The sequence below is a fragment of the Polistes fuscatus genome, unplaced genomic scaffold (genome assembly GCF_010416935.1).
Source record: "Polistes fuscatus isolate 324 unplaced genomic scaffold, CU_Pfus_HIC Scaffold9, whole genome shotgun sequence".
NCBI classification, from domain to species: Eukaryota; Metazoa; Arthropoda; class Insecta; order Hymenoptera; family Vespidae; genus Polistes; species Polistes fuscatus.
This window is the reverse complement of record NW_025113173.1, coordinates 2,258,350-2,280,247: the sequence shown is the minus strand read 5'-3', so window position 1 is coordinate 2,280,247 and position 21,898 is coordinate 2,258,350. Positions and strand designations below refer to the sequence as shown.

The following is a 21,898-nucleotide window of genomic DNA, read 5'->3' as shown; positions in this document are numbered from 1 at the left end:
TAACGAACTTCACAGAAAGTTAATCTTTTGTTAAATTATCGTGAAAGTTTATACATCCTTGATAAAAGTTTCATTCGTGAATAGTTGGATGTAATAAATTACGATTAAATCATAGATAGGAATGTTCATTTCGTTTTCATCTTATTTCGAATATTATTTCTTTCGTGTTTTCCTTCGAAGATTAGAAAGGGAGGAAGTTAATGAAGTGGGGGATGAAATCTATCGTAATTACACATGCAATAAATAAATATTTATTTGATGATACGAAAGAACATTAAATCAGAATCGGATTGCTGTCAAGGTTGACCAGACAAATAAGTTTAAACATTTATCGTTCTACATTTACTCTCTCAGCCTGTGGTTTTGTGATATATATTTAAAGTGAGATATCATGTTCTCAGGTATTACGAAAGATTAACTTCTGTGACACGCGTTTCAATGATCTTAAAAAGTTGGAAAAATAAAAAATAAGAAGGATTAGATTTTTATTCCATGATAAATCAGTTTTCAGATTGATATTTAGAGAGAAACTTCGGTGACATTTGTATTAGATATAATATATAAATACATATGTGTGTGTGTATGAGATAAATGACAAAACAACGATTGTATTAGCTATTAACGTATAATTATATCCTAATAAGATAATCGTGCTTTCGACCTTCGCTATACTTGATTCTAATCACACACACATACACACACACATACATATATATATATGTATAAGCAAGTATGAGCAAGTGGTTAAACGTTCAAAGTTAAAGAGAAAATGTCAAAGATGATACATTATTTTTTAATCAGAATTTACTCTCACGATATATATCAGGATTTTATTAAAAATCAAAAATTAAAAATATCGTTAAATTATCGTATACGTTTGATTACTTTTAGCAACGGGAAGATATATCAACTAGGAGAAGGAGAATAAACTTAAATAAAAATGCCTTTAGATCGAGATACTTCTTTGTCATCTTTTATAGTAACTATTTAATATTTTTTGAACGTAGCAAAAACTAATATAGATACGAGACACATATAGTAACGAACAAGTATCTGTATATACAAATAAAAAAGTTTTGGCACAGTTTAAATGTACTTCTAACATTCTACGTAAATCTGTTCGTAAAAAATACAATTATTTATTTAATTCTTCAGTAATATATAAATTTCGAGTTTAAATATTATATGTTATGAAAATTGAATAGTTATAAAATAAAAACAAAAATATAATAACACGTTTTAACGTGTGAAAACAATTGTTAACTAAGACAAATTGAAAAAATACAAAATAAAGTCTATACGAAAATAAATATAATAGAGAGAAAACAAAAAAGAAAAATGAAATCCGTGCCAATACTTTTATTCGTCGTTATAAGTATTGTATCACTAACGAATGGCAAATATTAAATAGCAAAAAGAGGAAGTAATATCTGTAGAAAGTAGTATGTGACCAGACGATTGATGATTGATGATTTTACACAACGACAGAAACGTGTAGGTATGTGTCATCGACTTAAAGTGAGACACACACACACATACATATACACATACATACATATATACACAGGTATGTGTAAGCCTTAACGAACGGTGAACAAGCCCATTCGAGACAATTCAGATGAACTCATTGTCCTTAACTAGTCCACAAGAGAGCGTTTGACATTGCATAAAGACCACGCACGCGTCTAGGCACGTTGAAGAAACTCAATGATTCTTTCCTTTAAACACTTGTTCTCTTGGCTCGATGATCTTCACCATAAGAAAAGAGAAAAATATATATTCAATTTCTGTCTCAATAGTTATGGATTTATAGTAGATGATAGTGGAAAGGTGATAGTGATAATCATACTCAACAATGAAATAAGCCTTGTGTATCTTATCGTTTTCAAGTTACAAATTTTGTATAATTAATTAGATGCTTTGTTTTATTATTAAAAAACAAAAAGAAAAGAAATACACCAAAAAGAACTAATTAACTTTTTATTGGAAACGTTGTATTTTCTTTTCTTTCTAAATAATCTGATTATTATTGTTATAATGTACTGGGGGGAAAAATTACATTTTACTAAACTAATTTTACATTTTATAATCGCAAGAGAACAATTAATTTTATTAAAACAACTGGTAATTTAATCGTTTAAAATAATATTTCAATATAATATGTAATGTATAATAAAAGAAATTCGTATTGATAAACCATGGATAAAAAACCATGAAAAATTAGCATGGTATTCGACATGTTAATATCGTATATGGTATATATATTTTCAACAATAGTTCATCCTTTTCGAAAGAAAAAGTTGAAATCGAAAATAGGTCGTGTTCGTGTTATGGAAACCTTGGATGAAAACCAACTGTAATGGGTTAATATATCTAATGGTGTCGTACCAAGTCAGGTGGAATATCTCTTCAGCTATTCGTCTTGATACGACTGAGACTTCATTGATTATCACGAAATAAGCAGTAACAATAATTTCAATAAAAAAATTACAAAGAACACAAATTTCAGTTAGTGTTCAAGTGTATATATGTTATATTATATATTATATCGAGAAAAGAAAATATTGAAATAATGTCTTTAGAGATTTAAAAATGACGTTTGAAATTTTGTACTCTTTCATATCTGTCCCAAGGCAGACGAGAAAAACATATTTCAAATCTATCGAAGATGGAAATGTCTTGAGATTTCTTTCTATCTTTCTTTATCTAAGAAAATTTCTAATAAAAGTTAAACCAACGAGTTTATTTCTTTCTTTCGGTAAGCTTGTTCGCATCTGAAAGTATTACAAATTTCTGTCATCGTATACTCTGACAACTTGCGAGATCCAATTAAAAGGTCTCTCGTGCAAGTAAAATGCCACACGTACTCTCGAGGTTTCAAGTTTTCATCTACCTCGATGAAAGATTTTTTCTTTTTTCTTTTTTTTTTCATAGTTACCAATAACGAATTTCGCGTTTTTTTAATGAATTCTCACCTATCGATTATCTAATCGTTCGAAAAATAGCAAAGAAATCAAATCCTTTCTACTTTGATAAAATTCTATCGGATATTAACAAAAAAAAGGATGCACTATTTTTACTAATTTTAATTAATATCAATTTAAAGGATATCCGAGAAAGGTTCCCCTTACTGTTTTTCTCTTTTCTCTTATTTTATTTTTGTTAAATGAAAATTTACTCGAGATTAGGTGTCTCGTTGATAAAGAGTACACCTTCGTTAAGCGCCATGCAGTCGCTAATAAAAGTCCGAAACTTTATTGCAGAGCAGGAAAAATTGGACTGAGTTAAAGTATTTTTTTTTTTTTCCTTTTGCAGGAAGACTGGAATTAAGAGAAATTAGTAATCCCATACTTTTATAATAATTATTTCGTATATAAGAATTTTGTTTTTCTTTTTATTTAAACTACAAAATTCTTATTAATTTACATATTTGTTTAACCCATCGTTATTTTATACTAATCCCTTTTCTTTAATAAAAAAAAATGATAAATGAACAGCTGCAGCTGTGCTTGATAATAATGGCATTTCGATGAGGCTTATCTTTTCTCTTCCTAGTATTAAAAAGATTACAGAGAAATATACGTCGATATAAAATATAATAAACATGAAAAAAAAGACGAGAGTGTTTTATTATAACAATCTGTTTTCTTCATTCATTTGTTAATGGAATTATATTGCTCTGGCCAATAAAATAATGTCGGATTTTTAATAAAAAAAATAATACTCTATTCTTCTTTATATATTAAATATAACAACAAATTTAAATATCCCATAACAAAACATACGTATGCAATAATGATTTTTATTTGAATATACTTATAAGATACCATACAAAATTTTCGATAAAAAATTTACAATAAAAAAAAGGGACCAATATTATTAATTTAAACATAAACAATTAAAAGTCCTAACATTATTTATTGGCCAATCCAATGGAATATACGTTATAATATCTCAATAATATTACAACGGTAGTTGATTCGGATCGGAAAGGGTACAATTTTCGTCAGATCTTGCAACGTATCTTTCACAATATCGACGTTAACGAACTGTGTCCCATGTATATACATATTCTGAGTACATATGTACACATACGTTCTGGACAGATCTGTATACGTAATACGACTAACAGAAGAAATCATAATTGATGGTATGCACACGTAATATTGATTGAATAATGATACTTCTACCGCAATAAATTGTATCCCATTTTCAAGATAACTCTTTACCGATGTTAATGCTTAACTGAAGATTTGGGATTGGTTATTTATTTATTTACCAGTGAATCCAGTTTCATCTTTTTTATTTTCGTTCACATTTTTTTGTTTTTTCTTTTTCTTTTATTAATAATTCTTTTCAATAATAGTTATACAAAATTTTATTAATTTATCCCTTGGTCAATGTTAATAATCTGTTAAAAAGTTTACACAAAAATATATTGTGTATAAATAATATTATTAATATCATAGATTTCAAACTAATTTATAAATATAAAATTTGTTAACTACTATATTTTACTAGCGACTTTTTTTTTCTTTTTGTTCTTTTTTTATATCCCGTGGAATCATTCTCATATATAAATTAATTTATTATATTAAATAAAACAATTTGTATGAATTGTTCTTTTCTTTTTGTTTTTTTTTTTTTTTTTTTACAAATTTAGATTATTCGTTTAGTTTATTGAAAAAGCGGTTGTATTTGGTCTAAAAGTATTTGTACTTGATTTGAACCATGGTTCGAAAACTGCTCGTATTAATATATAAATAGACCATGCAAAGAAAATTATGCACAATAACCATAGTACTCCATAACTGTGAACCAACAAAGAAAAAGAATATTAAAATAGTTTCATAAGGAAGAATTACGATAAAATATGTTAATAACGACAAAAAAATAGTACGTACTTTGTTATTCGTGCTATAGACATGATCGTAAACATAGAAATCAAGAAACTGTAATTAGATAATCGTCTTAAGCTCAATCTAGGAGGTATAAGTTCCTCATGACCGCTTGAAAAACCATTCGCCGTTCGTTTAGGAAGTTGTACAACTGTGGTTGGTGGTATAAGTATTTGCCGACAAATACTTCCAAGAAAATTTTGTTTTTTGTACAAAGTATTTATCTCATGTTGATACTAAAAATAAAGATAAACATTTTTATTCGATTTAAAATCACTTAATTCGAATAATCGACACTCTTTATAGCATTATAAAAAAATATTACCTTGTTATTAATATAAGTACAAAATTTATATAAATTTCTAACTAGAAAAGGAAACTCATTAGAACGAACTGGTTGTAATTCTGGATCTCCCATATATTCAATGTATCGAAAATTTGTTCTTCCATCCTGTATTGGTACAAAAAGACCTGGTCTGCTTGAATCTAACGAGGAATCCATCTAAATGTAATAAAGATTGAACTATTAGCTTCATAAAGTAAAATTAGTTTACAATTGTTACGAGTTAACAAAGTGAATAAAAGAATACTTGAAATAACCTGATACTGTTGATGAAAAGAAGTCGAGAGGATACTTTCGTGATATTCTTGATCAGGGGTGATACTAATTTGTGGAATATCTTCTATTGAAATCTAAAAAGCAACATATGTGTTTCATTATTTTTGGAATGAAAAGTTATAAGTGTTACGATTTATACAATTTTATTTTATTAAAAAAAGTATTTACTTCGAAAATTTCGATCAATTGTTGTTGAGCGTTTGCTAAAAATAAAGGAACTCTACGACGTTCTTCTATAGAAATATCATCGGATGAATTGTCTTCCCCATAAAAGAATTCCCATAAGCCAACTAAAAATTGTTGACTTCGTTTTCTCTTTTCTAATGCTTCGATTAAACTCGTTGCTGTTACATGTGCTTGTTTGATTATACTTAAGAAAAAGCTTACCTAAAATAAAAAATCCTCTATTAACAAATAGAAACAAATGATTGCTATTTGTTGTATCAGTATTAATAATAAAAAATAATAAATACTTGTGTAATAATGGCTACTGAAAACATAGGAATGTATTGATACGTTGGTCCTTCAAGTTCCATGATTTGTTGTCTTACTATTGATGTCCACTGACTAGATTGCATGCGACTTCTGTTAAGATTAGCATCATCCATACAACTTTCTACTTCTGATAATATTCTTGCTAAATGAGGTTGGGAGAATACCTTCGCAAAGATAAAAAAAATGATATATTTATAAAAGAGTTTCAAATTATATATAACAGCTTGTTTATTACCTTCGTAACTCTAAATAACATCAAAGCATTCTTTGGTGCTACCAAATCAGTTCTCATAAAACGAGGTAATAATTGTTGGAATATTACTGTGTAAGCTAATAGATTATTAGCAACAAATGCAATCCATCTGTTTGGATCATGTATTTTGCCTCTCTCTTCTTCCTCTGGCCTTCTGTAATTATATATTATATAAGCTTTATATCGTTAATCTATTATGTTTTCACACACATACCCTTCTTTTGTATATGTTACTCCTGGTACATATCTCCATGGTTGAATAAAGCTCAACCATGCCTCTAATATTAATCTAAATGAACTATCTAAAGGCCAATGGTATATAGCTTTTCGAAGAAATATGTATATTTTTCCTTGGACAGATGGCAAAATAATCCTTTAAAATCAACAAAATATTAGTATCTTATTTGTGTAATATAGCTGCATAAGAATATAAGATGATACCTTTTTAATTCATCCATAGCACTTTTATCTCCAGTTGAACTATTTGCAAATTCGTGTAATGTTTTTATAAAAGCTCTCACTAAGCGTATATGTTCACCGGAATGAATGCTATGCTATAATAACATTGTTATGTTAAAATAGTTTAAAAAACAAAAAATATATTATAAATTATATTATGCTTACACGATGTGGAATAGGAGTAGAATAAGACAAATTCATTTGAGAAGGCATATGATCATCTTCGGTATATTCCATCCAAAAATCAAGAAATACTTGAATTACTGTTTCGCTTCTCCATACTTGAGGCAAACATTGTTGTTGAGGAACTCCTACCACTACATTGGTAGATCCCGGTGATAGTATTGATGCTCTCAACAGTCGTGGAGTTTGTAATCTATGAAAATTTCTAATTTAAATTTTATGGCTAATAAGGACAAAGCGTATTTCTTCTTCGCAACAAAAAATAATATCATACCTTTTATTTTCAGGCATATGCATTAATTTTCTTTGAGGAGTTTTCTTTATGTAGGGTCCAATTATTGGTAAGACCGTTGAATTATCTCTTGGTAAAAAATGATGCAAGTAATAGTGAGCCGATTGGACATAAACCGTTTCCCAATTTGCCCAAACATTTTCTTGTTGCTGTAATTGCAGCCAAGGATTTGTCAAATGATAAGCAAAATGAAAAATATAATACTCAAAGGGATATGTAATAACGTTAAGGATCATTCTTTTTTGTTGGAGTTTATATTTCGACAAAATAAAAATTTGAATGTACGAAAATACTGAAGGATACTCATACATAAAGCTGATGGAACTCTTGTACCTTGGTCATCTCTAAATTTATCAAGATAGAAAGGTGGTATTACACCTTCTTCTAGCATTGAACGTATCTTCGACTGAAATTATATTAACAATAAATGTAAAATATGCAAAGTCTTTCCAATTATGTAAAAAGTATATAACTTACCGGTAAATACGATATCGGAAAATTATATTTTAAATAACAATCTGGAAGTAATTTATAACAAAGAGAAAATATTGGTCCAAGCGGGCTAAGAAAATTATACAGTATTTCATATTCTTGTGGATTCTTTTTGTAAGTAATATAATGCAAGCCCCAACCGATATTGTCTGTTATTCCAAATAAAGAATCTATTATCATAGGAAATACATGTTGGAGTTCTGTAGTACTTGATTCATCTATTAACATTGCCAATTCGTGACATCGTTGTACTAATGGCATACTTAAATATCTCTGTACCCTTATCTGAAATCAAATCTTCTTCTTACTGTTACTATTAAATACATTGATATCTTTTATTCAAAATACTTTAATAAAAATAATGCATACTACAAAATTAATTTCTGACGCACAATATAAATTCATATTGTTTAACAGAAATTACTGGAAATTTCATTTAAAGTTATTATTTTAATACCATGTATATAAAAAATAGGTTATGATTAGACTCTTGTTTAGGTTAGAATTGAAATTTGATAGAAAACAAGAAAATTGTATAAAAACTACCGTAGCAATATCCGTCGAAGTAGCCATTATTACACTTTTTTATATTTTTAATTACAATACTATGAATATTTAAATATTATCGACTGTGTACACATGTAAACGAATAACGATTCGTACTATTTGATTTATTTCGCGCTAATTTTACTATCGGCTGCGAAATGAAAAGAATTATCTTCTGTCACTCGGTTAACCAATCATAAGAAATCCCTCGTCTTACAGTATTGCGTCAACCAATCAGAGATAATTTATCGATTATCATATTGTGTCGACCAATAAAAGAAAATTAATCGACTTGCATTATTGCATCAAACAATTAGAGAAAATTCCATTGACTTGCATTGTATGTGCATCTACTATTTTACGTAGAAAACAAATGTTTTTTTAACTTTGTACTTATTTCGTGAAAACCTAGTTATTTCATAAATTAATTTAATTATACGATTTAACGCTAATATATATTTATTTTATATCCGTATTTTTATGAGAAAAGAACCTAAAATGGACGCTTTTCGTATTTTTAATAATTTCAATAAATGTTCTTTTAGAACAATAAACTTAATTAATTAATATATATATATACGTTTTTATTATAGAATACATAATGATATTATTATATCGAGTATATTTATAACGTGAGAGAGAGAGAATCTTAACTTATTATTATTTAATTTTATGAATGCATATTTCTTATGCAAAATATATTATATTGTAATACACAAATTATATCTTATTACTTATTAATCTATGATACAATAAGAATCATATTTTATTTCTAGCAAATCTTTTCTAATGTAATCTGATGTAAATGCAACATATGTTTTATTTTTTTCTACTACACCTACACATACCAGGGCTTGGTCGATAGGTCGGTGAAAATGGCAAATATGACGTCCATTTCCATCTAAAATATAAAATATTCTTTTATAGTTAGTTTCTTTACTACAAAGATGAAATTACACAACGTATAATTACGTCAATTATACAGTAGTCCGGATATTATTAACGTCATAATGTGAAGTCAATTAAGATGGGAAAGTCACGTGGCGCGTATAGATTAGGATCGAACCGATTATAAAAATAATAATAATTAACAAGATGAATGAATATATTACCTTCTTAATAGTTTCATTCCAAAAGGGAAATCGAATGTATTTGGTATATATTCCGTGCTTTGTTTTTCATCAGACGTTTCAACATTTAATTCCATTTCTTTCGACCAAGCTAGTAAACCTCGTTCCTCGTCGGTACCTTAATTTTTATCAAAATTATATATTAAATAGATTTCTATGAGAAACATTGTGTGGCATTTTAATTAATGAATCTATCATACCTGGTATTATATTATCTAACAAACAACCAATCACCCCACCAACTAAAATAGTTGTACTTAATAATACTGTGATAACACCATCGGCAATATCATTACCAGTGTTTATTACATTTGAGTGTTTTATCATCCATTTGGATAATACCTAAATATTAAGAGAGATGAAAATTATTATTGGATTATTACATTTGAACAAACGTTATAAATATAATAGAATAAACGCACGTTTATCCGAATATAAAATCAGTCTTCTCAAAGTTTGTAATTATTGTAATAATTATTAACACGTACCATTGGAAAAAATATAGAAAATCCTAGAATATATAAATTTCTCGCAGAGTTTAAATTTATATATTGCAAAGCTGACAAACCTACGAATGAAAATAATGTATTATTACGAAATTTTATCGAAACGAATGTTTAAATTAAAATCAAGAAAACAAATTTAATTATAACGTACCAAATGCGCATATCATACCGAACATGACGCAAAAAATACCACCAACTATCGGTTCTGGTATAATAATAAAGACAGCACCAAATTTACTAATCAAACCTTGCAAGATCATTAATACGCAAGCCCATTGTATGACTCTACGGCTTCCAACTTTTGTTACACCTAATCAAAAGGAAAAAAATATATATTCCACACCCTCAGTAATATTAATTTTATTCATACGAGTTTTAATTTAAAGATGATGCAGTTAATAAAGTGATCGAACGTGTACCTATAGTGCCAACATTTTCACCGAACGTATTTGTACCATTGCCACTGCCCCAAAGACCAGCTAACATTGTTCCAAGACCTTCCATACCTATTCCTCGATTAATAGCGTGAACTGGTGGAGGTGGAGCACCTATATTTATTATTTCATTATTATTAATAAACATAGATATACATATTTATTAATATAATTCAGTATTCACATGATCCTTACCACACATTCTAGAAGTAGTAGGATAATAACTGATAGATTCGACAGTGCAAGCTAATACACCTGCTAACATTCCAAGGACACCCGATAAACTGACCGTTGGTATACCCCATTGACCAGGATATGGAATTCGAAACCATGGAGAATCGCTGATAATTTTAATTTTACTATCGGATCTAGCAGGATGACCGACTGGTAGTGTATCGGTAAACGTTAAAATTGTACAGATTATCCACATTACTATAATTGTTAGTAGCACCTAAGGATAATATCGTCATTTTCTATAATAAGATTTGTAAATAATTTTCAACGGATGCAATAATTCTTTATGGATATTTACGATCTTTTAGAAACAATCGATATGCATGGAAGAACACGAGAAGTATCGTAAAATGTATCGTTAAAGCGTGTAACTACGTATTATCTGAATTGTTTGAAGATACAAAGGTTTAATATAACTCATCAAACTTACTGGAAATAATTTAAATAATTCGAACCATACGACTCGTAATCCGTGGCCTTTGCGATACATTACTATTGGTACTGATACATTGACCAATATTTGTGAATACATCGTGAGCATTAATATCGTTCTATAAAAATAAACAAAAATTTCAATTTTTAAAATGTTTATCATCGAAAATATCCTAATCTTCGATATTGTTTAAGTAGAAAGAAACATATTGTGTCATACCCAGCAGCAATTCCCCAATGCTTTGACGCAGCTTCAGCAGCATTTTCGAAAAGAGATAATCCGACCAGTGAAACGGTTGGTACGATTGTTAAAGGAGTTATAAATTTTAACAAGTATCCGATAATTCCTTAGAGACATAATTAATAAAATTCATATAACTTGAACACATTATTTTTGTGAAAAAAATATTATAAAAACGAAATATAAAATTAAAATAATAAATAATAATGATTTAATGATCAATTATTAATAATTTAATATGGTTGGATATCGGGAATCGATTAAAAAAACGTTACCTCCAAATCCAACAATGACTTGAAACAATGCAGATATTGCAATTGCACCGGACAATTCTCTCATACGAATTTGCCATAATTCCGTTCGATTTTCGTTAGACATACTCTCCAAGATTTCTGGTGCTGGACATTTCCATTGTGGTAGATTTAATATGGCAAGTGTTGGTACTAAAAACGATATCGTACCACCTTGTACCAAAGGTAATCTGTTTTTAAGATATAATAAAAGAAAATGACAAATAAATTACAAATTCATTCGGATATAATCAATTAATGAATATGAATAAGGTTAAATTGTATTTTGTTTCTTTTTGTTTTTCTTTTTTTTTTTCCTCCTTTCGTATAAAAGAATTTCAAACATTTTTTATCGATAAAGATTTGAAATTATAAATAAGACGATGCACGTTAGTTTCATGTACATAATACGATCTGTGATCAGAGATTTAAAAAAAAAAAGGAGACTCATACGCGCTTTCATCCTTTTATTATTCAGATTCTATTAAAGATAATACTTAATGACAAGAGGTATAATTCACTCGTTTTTCTAACACCAATGATTTACTCCTTACAATAATTTATATACTAGAGGCATGAGAATCTATGCATATATAATCAATGCCTCGAATACGTAATATTTTAATTTACAAACATTTTATAAAACTTATATTTAAATTTACAATCGAATAATCTTTAAACAAATGTTTATATGTGGAACGTATTTTATCAATTATTTCAAAATTGTCAAGATAAATATTGAAAAATATGTGTCTATACAGATGTGTTTTTGAACACGACCAACGAAAAACGTGTTTGGTTTAATAATCAATAATGAAATGATAATGAAAGAAAAAGAATTTCAATTTTGTTTTCTTTCTTTACATAAAATATAATACGTATCGAAATCGATTTAAAATATAATAATAAATCATTCGTTTCGACAATTATCGATTCTTAAATAAAGAATGATAATCCATTGAGTAGTGGTATTTTATGTCTGTAATTAATCATTCATTTAATCTGTTTCTAATATGTGCACACAATACACGGTAGTTAACGTAAAAAGATAGATATCGAAATGCAGAAATAATGAAAATAATCATAGATAATACTATCACCTGCATCCTATTGTGGTTTGTAATAGTGTTACAAGACCAGTTACAAAGATCATCGTTGAGATTATGTAACTTCTTGCAGGATCATCTTCAGCCATGCAAAGTGCTGGCGTTAGAATAAATGGAATCGAAACGATTGCACCTATCATTGTTAAATAATGCTACAAAACATAAAATGTTTTAAACATATACATTTTGTTACAATTAAACATAATTAACTCAATGCTTCTATTTACGTAATCAATATTTTTTAAATATTATTGGTCAGCATTTTGTAAAATAATAAATGCCACAGTTTAATAACTTTACGATAATGCATATCAACGAACAATAAAATTGTTAAACATTTACGTAAATAATAATCACACAATTTCCGACTTCCATTTACTTTACTAATCTTTCATTATGAATATTATTAATACGGATACTTTTTTTGTTTTGTTTTAATTTACTGACGTATATATTATTTGAGAATATTGATTTAATAATTATTAACTTTAATTATAATTTTATAGAAATATAGAATTTTTCTTTTTTTTTTTGTTTAAATTAAATTTCATATATTCTCATTAATTTCGCTATATATTGTTAAGTTTTTATATAAAATAATAATACCTGAAGTGCCATGAAAAGGCACAAATACCATGGTGGTACATCGTCGATGCCATAAGTAATATCAGCTGCTCTATTTTGAGATTTTTGTTGCGTTTCTTGCGTATCAGTTTTCGCGGAATTTTCCAAGTCCTAAAATAAATCGATTGAATGAGAAAAATTTCGAAATTCCATTTCATCTTACTTACGATTAAAAAGAAATAAAAATTTGAACGAGAAAGGAAACGTACAAAAAAGAAAAGCACATGTTTTTTCTCGATCGTTTTTCTTGAAAAACCGGATTAACGATTATCTCGTGACTGTTCATTTAAAATTACAAGAAAAATGCTGTTTCAAACGAGATTATGTAAGAATATATATTACGAACTATAAATTCTATTTTTTAGAGCATCGAGATATTGCCTCTAAGCGTAAAATTATAATGATTATGATAATGATGATGACGATGATGAGGATGATGATGACGATGATGAGAAATATTCAAGCTCGAGTAGCTTTGACATTCTAAGAAACAAAGGAAATCTGTTAAATCGATCGAAAATCTTTAATAGAAATGAGGAAACATTTTTTGTATAAAATGAATTATCTTCATTTACATTTTCTATTCGTTCGTTCGGATACTTCACACTGCAAAATTGATCAACACGATAATTGTCTGATTTTATATTGCGTTATAATCGCAATTTTATTATTTGATTAATTTGTAATAAATACAATTAAGGAAAATGATTAGTCGCGACTTGTCATTTTGTTATTTATAAATACGTTCCAAGAAATATTTTTTTTTTAATGATAATATGCGATGTCAATAATTACGAAAACAAAATAAATTCAATTGATTTCTTTGTCTCGATTAATTTGATTTACATCGTTACACGGAAATACGTTATTATAAAATACAATAATTAAGTGATGTACGAATAATTATTTGGCTATAGAATTATATATTTTTCTTCTATTTATTTTTTTATTTTTTCGAAAAATGTCTAAAAAAAATTTTGATTATATAATGGAATAAAATTATTAATTTTAGAAAATATAATATATAATTATATACGAATTCACAAGAAGATAATTGTTAATTCGATAAGACAGCATGATTTACGAGTATTTATTGTTCTTATTTATTTTACTTTCGTTTCCATATTATTCGAAAGAAATCTAATTTAATACCTTAAATAAATAGTGAGAAACTATATCTCGAGATTAGATAAGCTTTGAAAAACGAAGATTGAAATTCTTAGATTTGAGAATAAATGCCCAGGGCAATCTGTAAATCGAGAAATCTGTAAAACATTTGCACGTTACACACATTGCCCGGATATTCTATAGAATGTTCAGAAGGTTTCGATTAATTTATTAAATATGTTTCATAGGTGTGCGTGGAAGGGGGAGGGGGAAGGACCGAAGATGAGATTTTTTCTTCTCCCCGTGCTTTAAGCACACCTTTAAAAATAATCAAATGATACACATTTTCTAGATTAATTTAAACCTTCCGTGCATTTTATACGATACCCGAAACTTGTTTTTATTTCTTTCGAGAATTCTATAAAATATTCTTCGCTAACGAAAATTTGATAGAATCCACATGCGGTTTTTTTTTGCATTTTTTGTATAACGCTGTCACGACGATGCTTCATATTGACGTTTGTATAGGTAGATATACTATTGCAAAACCAATATAATAATATATTAATCCAAAAAATATAAATGTTGGCGAGCAGTGGAACCTGCGTGAATCTCAGCGCTTCGATAAATGTACGGCCGGCAAAGTGTTAATATATTAAACACACATTCGTAACAGTTAACTCAAACCCTGATACAAGAAAGAAGGAGCCTGTGCCAAGATATAAATTCCAAGTAAAGTTCCACGAGATATATATTTTTTTGTTGTCGACGTAACGATTAAAAATATTATACGAAGATTCGATTAATCTTTTTCAGAAAATGAAATAGATGATGATGATGATGATGATGATGATGATGATTCATCGAATAATGTAACGTCCTTGGAATTATTGAACTGGTAAATATAAATTTAAAGCATAGACGGTTGAATCAAGATAAAAATTCACGTGATACGTTTAATTGAAAACGTGGTTCTCGCATAGCTGCTATTTAATTGAGCAAAGTGCATCTCTCACGATCTTAGGATCTTTTAACATTATGATTTGATTGATTTATATCGAATATCACAGAGGGAACATTCATTCTCAGCGAATACATAAGAGGTTTAACTCTCTAACCGATTAGAATCTAAAAATACATTAATACATTCCTATTATTCATTTTGAGATTATGATTACATTAATAATTAGATATGTATATGTGCAGTCTTCTCCTAATAATTGAGGATAAATTATTATTTAATAATCTTATTTTTCTTTTTTTAGTTTAGAAATGATAAACAAATTTTAGAAAATAAATTCATTTCTGAATATCGTAAAAAGGATTAACTTTATGTTAGATGTTAGAAGAAGGTTACTTTCAAATCATCTTTTCTCATGATATAATTATTTAATGTTTTAAGATTATTATTTAAGAAAAATACTAAACAGTATTGCTGGCATATATACACGGTGTTTTATAAATGCATGTCAATATTTTAGAGATATCTACAATAGTGTTTCCCAACTAATTACGTGCCGTGAACTAATATATTTATTTAAGAACAAAATGAAGTATAATTATTTATAATATATATATATAATAAAGTATAATTATTTTTAATGTTTAACAAATTTATTAAGCTTTTACTATTACTTTTAATATAATTAATGTTCTTTCCATTCTCGAATATTTTTCATGAGTAAAGTAAGAGTAAATAAAAGTTTATGTAAAAATCATTTTGTTGTTAAAATTCTTATGAGAGGACAACGATTATACAAAATTTTCTATCCTTCGTTTCGATAGACATTATTTTAAAATATTTTATAAGATCAAAAAAGTATTAGAAACTAAACAGGCATATCGAATTTTTGTAATAATCAATAATTCGAAAATTAAATTATATCGTATGAAATATTTTTACTTGGATTTTTTACTTGTGATAGTAGTGTGTGCAAAGTATTGATATGTATTTGTGAAACACCTTGCATATATACATATATGTGTTCGTATATCATGCAATTAACGTTCTTAATAATTTAGCGATAAGAACAAATACGAAGATAATAAACCAACAATTAAAAAAAAATATATTAATAATGATCTATTGTTTCGGAAAATTGATAAAAATTAAATTATAAAAACGAAAATTATGTTAATCCATCATTATCGGATAATGTAAACATGTTATTTATATTTTCCATTTGAATTTGCATAACGTTAAAATACGATACAGAAATTTTCACATATATATATGTCTCTAAATAAATTTATAAAAATTATTATAAAAACGATTCGAAATGTTTCTTAGAAAATGCCATAACAAATGTTTCACGAATGAAAATAATTGTATATGTTTTTAATATTCTATTTTATTTCACGATTAAACAACGTTGCAACGCCAATAATGTTAATAATGTCAATTATTTCGCGTTAAACCAATTTACTAAGTTATTTTTAATCTAAAAAAAATAGAATATATATTAGTATATACATGATATATAATTATACAAATTTACTTACTATTTCATTCAATTGTATTCCGTTTTCTGGCATACTGATAGAACTATAAAAAACTATATAACGATTTACAAAATTCACCTAATCAATGTCACTTACGTATATTTAAAAATGACACTTTTAAATTGTCGAGATTTTATTCTCTTTTCCAACACTTAATTATTAAATATCTCAAATTATTGTACACAAAAAAAAGAAAAGAAAAACGCATATATTTATATATATATAATGTTAATAATATAAAGCAAATATAAAAAAAAAATTGTTATCTTCGATCTTGTAGTAGTGAGCCGTACTTCCTTCTTAATCTGAAGCTAAAGGCGTACTGTCAATAGAAATGATTACGCCTCGATATATCATTAAATGTCTGTTAAGAAACTGTTTGTTCTTGTTCTGTTGGGGTTAAATATTTCGACATTTTCGAAAATTGATAATATAAATATCATCACGTATTTCATATAAACGCTTTCATAGAATGAAACTTTTCACTCTTTCTATCTGCTCTTCTTTTTTTTCTATTTTTTTCTTTCTACTTAATTATTTCTAAACAATAACTAGAAGAACTATAAATATTGAAACTTATTTCTAAGATCTGTTGTATAACTTCTATACTTTTCTGTTTGGCAAAGTTGTTAACTAATCGATATATATCTAGATCATTGTCAAAAGTATATATGTGTCATGTAAAGTGAATAATATGCATATACCATGCTATTACGTAGGATAAACATGTGGTAACGTAATTTAATGTGCAATGTAAATTGATATGTATGATATGTATATAATCTTTTATTTCTTATTATAATTAACTTTTTGCATAAAGTTATGCGTGCAATAATACTGCGTGTTATTTTACAATTGTATTTATTTACAATAACCTAGCAAGAATGTAGTTTAGTTAGAAAAAAAAAACATGAATAAATTATTTACGAGTAATTAGAAGTCAGTAAAAAATTTATACATTTTAATGACTTGAGTTAATAATATACTTATTTTTAACGAGTTTTATGTACTCTAGACTACTAAGGAATTACAATTAATTGTTAGTATAATTTCGAAGCGTTTGATCATGTAAATCCATAAATATTATATGCTCAAACGTTATTCAAAGATTGTAATTGAACAAAAAATCAATCTTTTCGCGTATAAAGATTTTCTCTCGAGCAATATAATTTATATATCTGCATAAATAGATTCTGAATTTTTAACAATAATTTAAATTATCTTTCAATGCAATGTTTTCAAAAGCAGAGAATGAAATGACCCAATTTTTTAAAGTACAATTCATTATTACGACCTCCTGGAATTTTTGCTGCATATTTTGGAAAATGAGCTAGATTTGCATGTAGAAAAATTTCTATTAAGAAATAAATTTACTTACTTATATTTTAAATATATAACATATACGTGTTGCGCAGGTATGTCAAATAAGAAAGATTTTTTTAAATAAATAAAATATTCGCGCGAAGTAAATGGTTTCAAATAAACGATAGTTGATTGGTCGATTTGAATTTTGAAAGCCAATGAGCTTTCCCTTATATGGACTACTGTGATTGTATTTTATCTTCAAATTAGTATCTACTGTATAATTAATGTTTAAAATGAAATGTTAACAATTTTTTGATATAAAAAATAGAAAATATTAGTAAAATCAATCGATAGTTTATATTCAATTTTTAATGTTTTTAGAAATTATTAAAAATTATTTTGTTTCCCTCAACAAATGATCGATTTTAAACGTAAGTCAAGCTTGTGCATTTGTACAAAGTGGCGCTACGGTCGCATTTGCTATGACGCTACAAATGCTTCGAAAGTAAAATCATGAACACAGTCTTCAATCTATATTCCGTTCATTGTTTATGGTTGCCCGATGGCGAGTTTGTATGCGTCAGTTCGTGTCGTAGTTTGTGGTTCTTCTTATTTGTGTAAATCATAACCTATTTACTTAAATAATTTTCTTATTTCATATATTTTACCGATTATTTATTATCCTTATTGTCTAATAAGGATCATTTTATGTTTTCAAATCTAAAGAAAGTTCACTGTGTATAATATGGAGGTGATTGAAGAACTCGTTGATGTTGAAATGACCCTGGAACAAGAATCTGGAACGAATGATTTTTTGGAAGCCAGTGGGAAACTTAATCATTTGAATAATTCTAATACTTCAGAGGTAATTGAGAAACTTTTATTAATTTATCCTTGAGAAATTTAAGTACAGACTTAAAAAACTATAGTTTATTAAGTTTTTGTTTTTATGTATGTATTGAAAATGAACACGTTCATATGTATGCTTTATAAAACTTTTAGTTTTCTGAAAGTCGTTATGAAAATCGTGCTGGAACATTTACAACTGGTATCGATATATTTAGTAAAGAAGAAAAATTAAAAATGGAAGAGAGAGCTAAACGTTTTGGATTGTCTAAAAACTTTTTATCTAATTACGAACAAGATCTGTATACTAGGTAAAATTTTATTGCATTTCAGTAGTAATAATATAATTATACATTACATTAATAAATTTTGTCCAATATTTATTAGCATGGGGATAGGAGAAGATAATGAGAATACACGGAATATTAGATTAAATGTGATACACATGAGAGGAACCGAAGACATGAGCACAAAGGATGTTTTTAAATATTTTGAAGATTATGCTCCGGCATCTATTGAATGGATAAACGACGTATCATGTATGTGTAAATATATATATATATATATATATATATATATATATATATATGTTTTTTTCTATTTATCTCTTATGGACCTAAAATTTTTATTCAAAATTTGAATTTTTCTGCAGGTAATGTTGTATGGCTTGACAATGCATCGGCAGCTAGAGCCATGTTAGGATTATCAAAACGTATTGTAGGTATTACTGATAAACCACTAACTAATAAAAGTAATACAAATACAGTAGATTGTGTCTCTAACGAAGACTGCATTATGGAAGTTGAATATGACAGTTCATCTGATAAAGAAGTTGATGAAAAGAAAAATACAAATGAAATAAACATCAAAGATATCGATTATCCTTTACCACCAGGGATATGGAGGAAAGGTGTTGATTTCCCTAAATCTAGAAGAATATTTTTACGATTTGCTACCAGATCTGATAAGAAACAACCCAATGCAGAGAAGATGAGTGAATATTATAAAAAACATGGGAATCCTAATTTTGGAGGTAATTTTATATATGAATCATATTTCATTTGTTTTAATGTTCAACTAAATTGTAGTAACTAAAATAGTAACAATATTATTTTGTATAGGAATAAAAGGAATATTGACGGAATCTCGTAAACGATTGTACAAACAAATAAAACAGAATAGAAAAAAGTTGTCGGAAGGAGAAGAAGAAGTAGAAGAAGAAGCAGAAGAAGAAGAAAATGGTACATCTGGAAATCGCATGAAAAATCCTTGGGGTGCTCTATCCCAGTCTTGGGGAATTAATGATTCTGTTGAAAATGATTTTAACGTTAAGAATAATTACAAGGATCAAGGACGAAATATAAAGGAAAGGCTTGGAGTTAAATTTCCTTCTAAAAGTACAGTACACGTTGAAGAAAGTAATAGTAGTGGTAATGACAGTGATAGCGAAGAAGAATGGTGCAAAAGAAGTAAAGTATTGCGTATGCGAATGCATGCTGATGACGAAGAGAAGAAAATTCATAAAAGACGTGCTAAACTTAAAACTCAGGTATATATTATATATACAGCTAAACTATTTTATTTTTTCACTTTTGTACGAGATTCCGTGATAGAAATTTATATTTTATTAATTTGTTTTTTTTTCTTTTTTAAATGAATGAATAGATGCTGTTGAATAATATGTCAAGTGGAAATGATTTGCGATTGAGACTTGGTAGACCATCAGTCAAGCCAACGCGATTTCCCGATGCGATACAAGTTGTTGTTACAAATAATAATGCCACAAGATTGAATTCTTCGAAACCAAGCGATTCTGAGGTAGTTTTTGCATTTACTTTAATAACGCAAGTGTTTTACAACAGTCAACTGATTGTAAATATATATTTTTATTATTATTGGTAGGAAGAGGATGGTGAAATTGTAGAGGATATTCAAGTTGAAGAAAAAGAAGAGGGCGAATGGCAAGATACGGAAGAAGAAAATACAGAAGCCGAAGAGAAGGAAGAAAATGAGATTGATAGTGAAGATAGTGATTTAGAAGCTAAAGAAGTACAAGGACCGAAGGGAAGCGTAATTAAAGTGGTTCAACATAAGCCACGTGTTGCATCTACAGTTTGGTCGAGATTAAATAATGTAAAAAGTGTTATTAACAGCAATAGTTTAAAGGAAAGGTAAGAGTCCATATGTTCTATTCTATAATTTTTGTTACAACTAATTATATCATATTAATTATTAATTATTAATCATTTTCAGACAACAAAGAGGTCGAGATTTGAGAGATACGTTAAAAAGTGGGGATCTACGTTCACGAATCGGAAATCATACGAGAGGACGTTCGCAGCTAAGGATAGAAGTGAAAAATGATAAATATACAGAGGATGGAAACGATTTTAAGTGAACAGTTGCATTTGTCGACCTGTGATTTTTTTTTTAAAATGTCATTACGAAATGAAAGATTTTATAACTATACTATATAGGAACTAAAAGGGTTGTGTATTGTGAAAAAAGATTCATGTCAGCATATACATATAAATTTAAACATTATACATATGTTCTTATGTAACATACAGCGATCAATTGAATGTTTATGATGAACTGTCTAAAAAAGATATATATATATATTATATTTATAGTTATTATTAGTAGTTAATGTTCGTTCATTCGTAGAATTCAATTTGTACTAAAACAACTTTTATCCCTATATTTATGTAAATATTAATTAATTAATTGAGCTGTAGTAACAGCGTTGAAAATTAGTACAATCGCCATCAATTTTTCTTTAACATTTATAAGATGTCCAGTTCTAAAATCTTACAATAAAAAACATATTGGTTAATTACTCATTTTTATTTATTCTTTCATTTTATAACTACTGACGAATGCTAATGTTATCATATTTTTTCT

The 21,898-nt window shown here is 27.4% G+C and overlaps 3 protein-coding genes across 3 annotated transcripts; 1 reads left to right on the top strand and 2 right to left on the bottom strand.

Moving 5' to 3' along the window:
• Window positions 1-4,615: 4,615 nt before the first annotated feature.
• Window positions 4,616-8,487, bottom strand: LOC122525631 (sphingomyelin phosphodiesterase 4). The gene is made up of 14 exons (XM_043648545.1): window positions 8,238-8,487; window positions 7,677-7,976; window positions 7,503-7,605; window positions 7,182-7,413; window positions 6,890-7,100; window positions 6,707-6,819; window positions 6,480-6,638; window positions 6,248-6,419; window positions 5,991-6,176; window positions 5,686-5,904; window positions 5,499-5,591; window positions 5,224-5,400; window positions 4,905-5,134; window positions 4,616-4,811 (listed from the first exon to the last, which is right to left on the bottom strand). The coding sequence occupies exons 1-14, from the start codon at window positions 8,262-8,264 to the stop codon at window positions 4,673-4,675; spliced, it is 2,361 nt and encodes a 786-aa protein (XP_043504480.1). The 5' UTR covers window positions 8,265-8,487; the 3' UTR covers window positions 4,616-4,672.
• Window positions 8,488-9,027: 540 nt separating this feature from the next.
• On the bottom strand, window positions 9,028-17,012 carry LOC122525515 (solute carrier family 23 member 2). The gene is made up of 13 exons (XM_043648361.1): window positions 16,844-17,012; window positions 13,217-13,345; window positions 12,605-12,762; window positions 11,490-11,695; window positions 11,194-11,320; window positions 10,972-11,092; window positions 10,503-10,758; window positions 10,293-10,421; window positions 10,025-10,183; window positions 9,856-9,935; window positions 9,568-9,709; window positions 9,350-9,485; window positions 9,028-9,138 (listed from the first exon to the last, which is right to left on the bottom strand). The coding sequence occupies exons 1-13, from the start codon at window positions 16,874-16,876 to the stop codon at window positions 9,057-9,059; spliced, it is 1,758 nt and encodes a 585-aa protein (XP_043504296.1). The 5' UTR covers window positions 16,877-17,012; the 3' UTR covers window positions 9,028-9,056.
• Window positions 17,013-18,702: 1,690 nt separating this feature from the next.
• Window positions 18,703-21,830, top strand: LOC122525474 (nuclear cap-binding protein subunit 3-like). Its single transcript, XM_043648289.1, has 9 exons — window positions 18,703-18,765; window positions 18,875-19,013; window positions 19,151-19,305; window positions 19,382-19,533; window positions 19,647-20,027; window positions 20,116-20,543; window positions 20,660-20,812; window positions 20,897-21,165; window positions 21,248-21,830. The coding sequence occupies exons 2-9, from the start codon at window positions 18,894-18,896 to the stop codon at window positions 21,390-21,392; spliced, it is 1,803 nt and encodes a 600-aa protein (XP_043504224.1). The 5' UTR covers window positions 18,703-18,765; window positions 18,875-18,893; the 3' UTR covers window positions 21,393-21,830.
• The last annotated feature ends 68 nt before the right edge of the window (window positions 21,831-21,898 follow it).

Excerpts from the sequence above, each read along its gene's own strand:
- LOC122525474 (XM_043648289.1), top strand. The coding sequence starts at position 18,894 with ATGGAGGTGATTGAAGAACTCGTTGATGTTGAAATGACCCTGGAACAA. Across the intron at positions 19,306-19,381 it reads GAACAAGATCTGTATACTAG|CATGGGGATAGGAGAAGATA; the intron begins GTAAAATTTTAT and ends AATATTTATTAG. Across the intron at positions 20,544-20,659 it reads GTGCTAAACTTAAAACTCAG|ATGCTGTTGAATAATATGTC; the intron begins GTATATATTATA and ends ATGAATGAATAG.
- LOC122525515 (XM_043648361.1), bottom strand. The coding sequence starts at position 16,876 with ATGCCAGAAAACGGAATACAATTGAATGAAATA. Across the intron at positions 12,763-13,216 it reads GCCTTTTCATGGCACTTCAG|CATTATTTAACAATGATAGG; the intron begins GTATTATTATTT and ends TATGTTTTGTAG. Across the intron at positions 10,422-10,502 it reads TACTACTTCTAGAATGTGTG|GTGCTCCACCTCCACCAGTT; the intron begins GTAAGGATCATG and ends TAATAAATATAG.
- LOC122525631 (XM_043648545.1), bottom strand. The coding sequence starts at position 8,264 with ATGGCTACTTCGACGGATATTGCTACG. Across the intron at positions 7,977-8,237 it reads CTTCGACGGATATTGCTACG|ATAAGGGTACAGAGATATTT; the intron begins GTAGTTTTTATA and ends ATTTGATTTCAG. Across the intron at positions 5,592-5,685 it reads AATTGATCGAAATTTTCGAA|ATTTCAATAGAAGATATTCC; the intron begins GTAAATACTTTT and ends GTTGCTTTTTAG.